Source organism: Loa loa (assembly GCF_000183805.2).
Source record: "Loa loa unplaced genomic scaffold supercont3.89, whole genome shotgun sequence".
Lineage (NCBI taxonomy): Eukaryota > Metazoa > Nematoda > Chromadorea > Rhabditida > Onchocercidae > Loa > Loa loa.
In genome coordinates, this window is record NW_018108269.1 from 178431 (window position 1) to 188523 (window position 10093).

At 34.9% G+C, this 10093-nt stretch overlaps 1 protein-coding gene across 1 annotated transcript in view; it reads right to left on the bottom strand.

The window, feature by feature from the left end:
* Positions 1-4782: 4782 nt before the first annotated feature.
* LOAG_09599 (hypothetical protein) overlaps positions 4783-10093 on the bottom strand; it is a gene marked incomplete at its 3' end in the record, with an annotated part of 6629 nt that continues 1318 nt past the window's right edge. The window contains exons 4-18 of the mRNA XM_020447975.1: positions 9816-9915; positions 9410-9504; positions 9136-9280; positions 8546-8678; positions 8319-8409; positions 8092-8180; positions 7867-7988; positions 7521-7670; positions 7104-7276; positions 6812-6957; positions 6319-6461; positions 6063-6163; positions 5764-5892; positions 5328-5465; positions 4783-4914 (exon numbers count right to left, since the gene is read on the bottom strand). Coding sequence (XP_020301845.1) covers positions 4783-4914; positions 5328-5465; positions 5764-5892; positions 6063-6163; positions 6319-6461; positions 6812-6957; positions 7104-7276; positions 7521-7670; positions 7867-7988; positions 8092-8180; positions 8319-8409; positions 8546-8678; positions 9136-9280; positions 9410-9504; positions 9816-9915 — 1887 coding nt within the window. The remainder of the gene's footprint in view (positions 4915-5327; positions 5466-5763; positions 5893-6062; positions 6164-6318; positions 6462-6811; positions 6958-7103; positions 7277-7520; positions 7671-7866; positions 7989-8091; positions 8181-8318; positions 8410-8545; positions 8679-9135; positions 9281-9409; positions 9505-9815; positions 9916-10093) is intronic.

Below are 10093 nucleotides of genomic sequence, written 5' to 3' on the forward strand. Positions count from 1 at the left end.
AATTGCATATGTTCATCACTACAGGTATCCGAACTTATTCATTACATTCATATACCATCCAACTTGAGAAACAGATCTTACTTCCTAAGTAATTGCTGATGGATTTCATGAAATGTTTGGATCTGTGCGCTCTTAGATATACTCAATGAAATGGAAAAAGAGAGGATTGCCATATGCATATATACTAATCTGGTTCTATAACAAAATTACTTCAAACAAAATCGACGATGTAATAGGCGTTGAAATATCCAATGCCGATATTGATAAGGGTTTACATGAAGTTGTGAGGAAGAATATGATCTTGCAGTACACTGATTCTAAATTCATCCTGTGTACTAGGAAAATGCTCTAAGCAATATCCTTGAGCATTAATATCCAATATAGTTACAGGAAACGATGGATATCCTTATACAGAAGGTCTGTAGAAGATGGTGGTAAATTAGCAATCACACAAATGCGAAACGGTGACATCGAAGTAGTTCTATTCCCCTTTGCTATAAAAAACATATAAAGTGCATATAAACGTGGATTACTATAATTCTGTTAGATCGAGTAAATACATTTGTAAGCATGTGAATAAATGCAGTTTTTGATGTGCAACCAGAAAGAAGTAATAGAATGCGATCATGCATATCGATGAAATCGCATAGTATTAGGCTGGAAGACACATATAAGCATCAATGAAGCTGTATGGCTAACATGAATGAAGTCCAGCTGTTTTCATTTAGCAGTAATTTAGATAATGGACAGCTTGTCTATTTCAGCTAAGAATATGCAACAAATAGCCCTGAATCCATTGGCTACAATGTTAACTACTTTCTTCATGTTATATCAACATGATGCTTTTGCGAAAACACTGCTGTATTTGGAAGCGCTTACGTATTATATGAAGTACCTGGAATGCGAGTACAAAATTATTAGAACGACGCAAACGACGAAAGGGAGTCGACGGACAACCTGGAATATTCAAAGAAATTACGATAGTTAAACTGTACACCATGCATCCCATCAAGATAAATGCTTTTTTCTTCGCACGCTGTTGGTAAATGCGCCCGGTCCAATGTCTTTTCAGCAATTGAGAATTGTCAACGGCGTTACACATGCCACTTTCCGCAGTGTTATTGGAGAACGATCGACACTGGGATGTATGCATCAGTGATACGTTCTCCACATTGATGTCTTCGGAATTTCAATTATGGCAACGTTTTGTAACTTGTTTTGTAATTCTTAATGATTATGCGACGTTAACATTATTTCCTTCATCTAGTGCTTTAATTACCCATGTTTGGGGTGGGTAAATAAAGAAAGTCTTGCAACTCTTATACCTCGTTATGCAAAATATTTTCAAGAAAATATAAAAATTTCCGACTTTAATGTGTACTTGTGTAAGGTGTATTGAGAAATTTAAGGAGACATCCGATAACAACAGGGAAAGTGGTAAGGAAATTAGATGGTAAAAACGATTAAATGAAAATAACTCTGTTTGGGGAGTGGTCAAGAAGGGTCGGGTGGATTTCGCGGTTGGGATTAGTTAAATGTTTAATCTCAGTTTGTTTCCAGTTATCGATTTAATATTTACTGGTATATTTGTTGGTACTGAAGCCAATCCGAATTTACTGAAATTGCTGGTATCAATTGAGTGATATGCGTACGGTGTATGGATTTGTTAGAATTTCGAAACGTTACAGTTTTCCTTATGACTTTACAATCAGCGGAAAATTCCAAGTTTAGAAGCGTAGAAGCAGTTATTCCATTCATGCTTCCTGTCATCAAGAAAAATGCCAGTCTATTAAATTTGAATTCTAATAATGCTAACTCACTAACTTCGATATCAAAACTTTTTTTCCGTCTCTCTAAATACGTTAACTAACGGGACGACATTCAGCTTCGTAAATGGTCAATAATCCCACTTGTCCTGTCGCATAATGCATGTCGATGAAAAACAATTATTGCCACAGAAATTTATCGAGTGGGAATTTAATTAAGTTGGTTATAATTCAAAGATTAAATGAAGTGAAGCCTTCTTCTAATCATTCACACGGATGTTTATTTAACGGATTCCACCCATCAGTTTTTATAATAAAATAAAATCGATTCTATTCTTGTGGTGTGAATAAATTGAAGATGCAATACTTCATTTTACTCATTATTGTTTACTTCCAGAGTGGAATTTATTGTAAAGCGAGGATTTAGTTCGAGTTCCTTAAAATTTGAATTGATTTCCAGTTATAATTTAACATTGTAATTAGTCCAATTTTAATTTAATCTTGCTAAAACAAAATATTCAACTAGTTCACCATCGCTAACCATATTAAATTAAGTAATTGGAAAAAGGCAGCTTTCTTCATCGCAGTTATAGGCACAAATAAGTGGAAGTAAAGGTCGCTGGGGATAAAAAAAAAGCAATTAATCTATTCACTTTATCCATTGTTTATTAAACCGGATCCCTTGTTTTACTCAGTTACCTTTCTCATCCTTGTAAATAGCACGAAAGAGAATTCTAAACTGATTCAAAGTGAATAATAGTTGAAGTGACCCTATCAATTTCCATATATTTCAGGCAGATTGATGGCGAAATTTGCGGCTTAACTCATTTATCCGATACTAACTAATAACGTACTTCACTATCATTTTCACTATCATCCGTCAACAGCGAAACCAGAGCTATATTCTAAGCTAACTGCATAAAATTGGAGCCATATTCTAAATAAATCCACATCCCAGTTCTAATTAGGTCAGCAAATATAAATTCAAAAAATTCCCCAGAAAGATAAAAGACACAATGATCGACACGGAAAATACGGAGAACATTCTGGGATTCAAGTCAATTTATGTTAGTTCAATCAATAAGACTTTTTAAAATATTTAACACAATATTGCTTTTATTGTCGAAATAGGATCCAGCAAAACAAGAAACGGACCCATCGAGCAGAACTTAAAGTGATGCGGCCAGGAGTGACGAGTACTATCCTCCAGCCGGCATTTGAGATTTCGGATTTCTCCATTGAATTTAATTTTTGGCTCCGTTTTCATTGCTCCACTTTCAACTTTCTGGAGTTTGAGTTATTTCGGAATTGGTTAACTTTCGAATAGTCCCACCCCCGAGTCCCTTCGAAATGCAATTTCTTTAGTTCCTTGCATTATTTCAATTTTAAAAATTTTGCATTTCTAAACTCACTCCCCAGATTCTTTCCCAAAATTTCACACCGTCCTCCCCCGCTGTGAAAATTCTTCGATATTTGGATTGAAAAAAACTCTTCAAACTTGTTGAATTTATTGAAGTCTGGAGTTCTCGACCTTTCGCAATTTTTCCGCATTATTCCGTTCTTCGAATTTCTGAAACCCTCTGCTTTCGTATTTCGAAGTTTTCTCGAATTTTCAGATTATTTCTTAGATTTTAGGAATACTCGGTTTTTCTTAACTCCTAAAATTCCCAACCCCTCCTTCAGCCTTTGTATTTTTAAATACCTTTCATTTCCTGTCTCCCTTATTTAAAATTCGCTAAATTAAGATCTGTGAAGGGGAGTAAAACCATTTTACGCAGTGATTGATATTCCTATTTCCATTTATAAATCTTCAATCTTTGTTCTTTGTTTCCTTTCCTTTTTCAGATCTGCATTGAAGAAAATGCATGTGTATTATTCAATAAGACTAGCAAAAAAAAAAGCATGCAATTAGTAAAATTACGCAAAAGGCATGCACCCGTGACAAATAAATGAAAAAGAGCGCAGAGGAAGTAAAGTTGTCAAGAAGAATGCATTAAGCAAAAATAAACTAAAAATACAAGTAGAAAATGAAGCTAACAAAAAATACAATGAATGAGCAGAAACATCCAAGAAGCTGTGAAATTAACTAAATGACATATGCCATAAATAGCAAAATAATATGTAGAGGTAAAAAATGACATGCAGTATCGTAATCATGCAATAATTGAAACTAACAAGAAATATACATGATAAATAAAATTAATAAAAAAAGCAGCAAGTGAAACTGAGAGAAGACAAATGAAAGACAGCAGTGACGATGGTAAACACTCATATAATAAGTAAAAATAAATAATTCAGGAATAGGTCACTGAATAGCGTCATGTATGTTAATTATTTCTGCTCTTCATAGAAAGGATAAATTTAAAAATGACAAAAAAAATCCAAGAATTTCAAAACTAAAAAAAAAGATCAAACACTTGAGGAGTTCGAAACTGCAAAAAATTTACAAAACAATCCAGAAAATAAAGAAATTCAAGAAATGTATAAACACCATGATGTATTCTATTAGTTACATGGTTCAGCCAAATAACCCCTAACAATGACTGAAAAACAATTTCGATAATTTTCCATTTTTTGTGTCACAATTACCACATTAATCCCATTTAGAAGTGACTGTATTCGACTGTAATTCACAATATTCATTTGTGGTTAAGCATTCATGGATCTAATTAAATTATAGATTTTTTTCAGATTTTGCTGTAATCGACACCGTATAACGTCGCAACATACAACTTCCAACATTACATATTACAAATATGAAATATTCGGAATATTCAATCATGTAATACAACGTAATCACATTTTTAACAATAATAATCGAAAAAAAAAACACCAAAATTACGAAGCAACGATATACTGCGTTTTCACGGTATACCCTATAACAAGTGCCATTATGGATATCAATAGTACTTTAGGTCCTCTCTCAGTGTTTCAAAAACGAAGCTTAAATCCTATACATTTGATTTTGTTCGAAAAAGTTATAATAAAAGCATAAAAAGACTAGTACGTGTGTGTTTCATACGAGGGTTCCCGGTGGAGAATGATGTCGGGGACGAGGTGACGAAGAGCGCAGCATACCGACTTCTACTAAACGTTCCACACGTGTCATCAGCGAAGCTGTCGAAAACCGTCTTTCCTTCCCAACTTTCTAAAAATGAAATTAAAAAAAGCAAAAAAAGATGGAGAATAAACATAGGAAAACGTTGCAAAAATGTTCAAAGACCTTTACAAATAAAAAAGCAATCTTTGCAATTCTTTCACCTGTTCCGTCAGAGAGATAATTCGATATGTACCATATTTTACCACACCACTATCACTCACTGTTAAATTTTAACTTCCACTCTTCTTGCATTAAGAAAAACAGAGCACTAACAATTTTGGAATACCATCACTCTGTTAAGATATCTACAGCACCAATGGTCCAATATGCATTCGTTTACATTGCCTTACTAGCTGAGGTAGTGACTGATGGAATTTTAAAATCCAAAATAAAAGAACTCGCACATAGGATCTTGAATTCTTCACTACCAACCCGGAGACCCATTAACCATAGAAACTTACCGGACTGAGGGTAGTACTGGTCCTTTCTAGTTGCATTCGTAATGATTTTGCCGATGCAGTATCAGATACAATACTCACTTCACTCAAAGCAGGAGTATTTTTGGGTAAAGCATCTGAATATGGATAAGACGAACTGATCTAAAAGATGGATGCATGGTATACCAAACAAAGTTCCCACGCAGTACATGGGGATATTAACGTACGAGAAAGCCAATATCCAGAATATCCAAGAGTAGAAAGCTTTTCATAAGACTCGAAATCATGTTCGATTGGTAAGGTGGGATGGAAGGAACAGGTAATCATGGCAAACCTCTAAAAGGTGGAAGATATATCATGGAGTTCTCTTCAGTAATAAAGATGACGATATCCTCAAAAAGATTGCAACAAATAAAAATAATAAATTGCCGTATGTTAGCAAAAACAACAGATAACATACTGTCGATGCGTCAAGTGCAGGATGAAGATGCTGTCGCCATACAACTGAATTACATTCTGGGTAAGCCACAGATGCAACTGATGAGAGTATTGAGCTCAGCGCTAAATCTCTGGTGATAATACCACCATCCTGAAAGAATGAAATGATTTGGAAAGATAGATACATTCTGAAGAACGGATAAAAGACTTAATCGATTGTGCATTTTTTTTGAATGAATAGTGTTTAAAATCTATTACGTCCCTTTTCCATCACGAAAAAGCTTTGTTGCCAGATGCATTTAAATAGCATCAAAAAATTACAGCGATACTTGCTGGCTGCACCCATCGAAGATAACATTCGTCCCAAAACTGAACATCAACAGGGGAAGAAGAAGGTCGTATCACATTAGCTGGCGCTGACTCTGCAATTTGAGACACTTTTTACAATGGATTAGGATACAGTGAAGGTAACAACTGCATTTCTCAATGTGTTAAACAAAACCATCCAGAGGTGGTATGTTCCAAATTAGAAGAATTACCGAATGAATCTATATCGGTTTCTTGAAAATGAACATACCGAAACCAAGCAAAAGGTTCGCCGAATAAAGAACATTGGTGAACATTAGGCAGTATTTCGGTGTATAATATTGCGACAGGGGAAAAGTTGGAGCTGTTTTACAAAGCGCTAATCTATCATTCACTGAATTGCAAGTCAAACCGCTATAAAATACAAAAAGAAAGGCATTAAAGAATAGGGAGCTGCTTGCAAATGAATTTAAACATTATAACTGATAATAATAAGCCTATGCATGAGATTTCCAAAACATTATGACATCTCTCAACAAATGGCTGGAGTTCCAAAAGCATGAAATTAGCCTCAATTTCCGTATCCAAGAAATCGACAGAGCAAGTAACAAATTTGTATTATTCATTTGTTTATGCACATCTTCCTATTAATTACTATCAACGTTTTTTAACAACTGCAGATTGCACACATCAATCTAAACCAATATTCTGATTTGCTTGTCGAATACTACATAAGCAGAGAAGGCAGAAAGGCAAGAACTTACGATGCGAGACCAGTTATGGATAGATCCCAGAGCGCGATTAATAAATAATGCGAGTATTCAAACGAGAGTGGATGAAGGCGTATAAGTTGTGCCACGCAGTCCAGGAATAAGAGGAAAGTTGCTGTACAAGCTTTCGGTCGCGAATGCTGCAATATGTTGCTAAAACTATGAATTTTCTGATAAACGAATGGATGAGAAAGTAACATATTGCACTGGAACATGAACATATGTTGTTTAAACTTTAAATTTGTTTAAACATTGTTTATAAAAATGAACTAGAAGGGATTCAAACCGGTATACTGGCCAAAAGAGTACAGCCAAACATGTTGCGTCCGAAGGGATGTCCAAGTGCGATCCATTCCTTCTCTATGAGAGCGCTGAAACCAGTTATTGTTCTATAAAAACGATCCGTACACACTTGAACCAATGATGATACTACTGCCGATGCGTTGAATCCATCTCGATCTGAAAGTACTCTTTCCATGTATCACCCAAAATGTATTCATATTTCTTTCAGTGTCATTCCGAAAAAAAGTTTCAGGAAACCATCGACGGAATTTAATAAAATGATTGGTGATACGACTATGCGTATGGAGTCGTTTACAAATGTTCTACTTCATTTCTTATTCACCAATGTTACATATGGAATGAACTTCATGGCCATTTGCTAAGGAATGATAAGTGGAATATTATGAGTGGGAAGACCAACCTGTCACGACAACGGACCGCTGATTATCTATGAGTCTGTGAATAACCTTACTCGACAGTTGAAGACATTGAAATACTAAAGCACACCATCCTGTATCATCAACCAGCGTATACCACTCCTTTTCTTTTTCAGTAAAACGTTCCACTGAGTCTGAAAGTATGTATATATGACCAAAAAGAATGTCCAGCTTTTTCCGTTTCCATTTTTTGCGACATTCTATATTCATTCTGTTAAAAGCTAAAGACAATCTTTTTTCATAACTCTTCCAGTATTTATATCCATGGAAACTTTTTAAATCCGATTTCCATGATTCAGCTTCATATCTATAAAATAAAATAATGAATACCTAAAGAACAAAGATCGCGGAGTTTCTCGAATGAAGATGATATACGCACAGTGGATATATCACAATCAATTATTTGAGGTGGTCGATGATGAGGATGAGCCTGACAGATGGGCCACAATACTCTGCAATGTCATTTGATTGCCACACTATTAAGATATCAGAAGAACTATTAGTAATCAAACCATCTTCCGTGAAATTTCTAGAGAAAGAGAGTATGAAACATACTTTCTCCATAATTCTTGAGCATTAAGATCTTTATTACAAGCAGACGAACGAAGCAATGCACTACCATTGGAAGCTGACCAGCACCAGACCTGAACAAGGATATTGCGAGCAAAGAAAATCCTAGGGAATGTTGCGGGCAAAAAAAATCTTAAAAAACATTGCGGGCAAAGGAAATCCTAAAAAATATTTATCTTAATTTCATTTTCTTACTTTGGAAGCCAACTTACCGGGAATCTACCATTATACCAGTTTGGTATAAGGTTTTCATACACCGTAACATCAAAGAGATCACTCGGGACAACAACACAAAATGGATAACTGCAACATCAGATGTTAGATTAGATTTCAGAAAGAAAGAAGAAATAGTAAAAAGATTTCATGTAGGGGAAATCAGGAAGATTCAATTAAAAAGCTCCAAGGCCATGGTTTTGGAGAAGGATGGAAACATGTAAACCTGGGTACGACTGCCTTTTGTTGGGATATTTCCGATTTCAAAAAACATATACGCCATCGTGTTTCATTGCCCCCACATCGTAGTAACTCCTTTTGCCAGTCATTCCCACTATTGTATAGTAGTGCGTTGTGTGCTGTAAAACTGGCCGGTTTAAGAATGAATCTTGAACAATAACATAGTTAATCTGTGGCAATTCTGGTAAGATCTATTAAAAAAAACATAAGAGGGTGAATTGACCCTTTTTTTTCGTCCTGTAAAAAACCATGGGGAAGAAAAGGTCAAATTATCAATTTTCACTCTTCTATGCCTCACTATAAAACCAAGCTTTTTATTTTATGATCATTTAACCTGAATCCCCCAGCTCATATGTAGCAGATATAGCTTATCTGAAAAAATAAAAAAAGTCTTATCTGGTAACCAATCAGCATCAGCAATAAATCACTGCCTTGGGGGAAAGTGGGTGAAACTTAAGTGAGTGAAACTTAATTTAAAGAGTAAGTGAGTGAAACTTAACTTAAAGAGTAAGAATATAGAATACATTTTGCAATGAACGGTGGTGAAACAATTTTCATTTACAAATTAAAGCGTACCTGACTGAGGTGCTTTTCGAAATCCTTCGCAAGAAAGTTGTAACAAATTGGAAAGCGAAGAAGGGCGAGAGAAATGATAAACATTATTTGCAAGATTTACGGCAAACTGGCTTCGCTGCAGATCGAAGGTCCACACCCGAAAGTCCTAAAGCGATATCTCTTTCAATTATCAGTAGGGCAAGCTTCGAAAAAGAGCAGTAAGCTCAAAAAAAAGGAGGTCATGATTTCTCTTCAAGGCGGCGACCTGAATTCCTGAATAAGTAAGGGAGCTTACTTTGGTGTATATTTTGATGGACGAAATAATATCAAGCTGTGAGGCTGGAGCTGCCATCAATCGATACTTCTTCAGGGAAGCACTCGAACGACCAACTGCAACTTCGAACTATTCCTCATAATATTTAAAATAAAAATTAGCGTGTCAATGTCTTTGCGTAAGCGAATGTCATCACTAGATTGGAGCAAAACCGAACTTAGTCGACATCAGAAGAGCTGAACTATATAGTTCGTTTAAATCAAAACGATAAATATTATTTGAAGATTTAAGGCAAACTGGTTTCGCTGCGGATCGGATACTTGATATTTTGACAAAATCATATCAAGATATGTCTGCGATTAAATCAACTACGTAGTAAAATATTGTAAAAGCAAGATTAGGATGAAATCAAATGTATAAGACAAACCGATGGGTGATGGGGAATAATATATGGAAGCAATGGAGCACAGTGGTACCTGATGTTCATCGGTAAATATGAGGCTCCGACTACAGCATGGATCCGGTTGCTGAAAACAAGAACAATAGTAATGGGAAGGTTAGAACAGTAAACTTATATGTACAATAATTATTATTGTTACTACACTAATAATTAATAATTAATAATTAATAATAATAATAATAATAATAATAATAATAATAATTAATAATAATAATAATAATAATAATAATAATAATAATTAATAA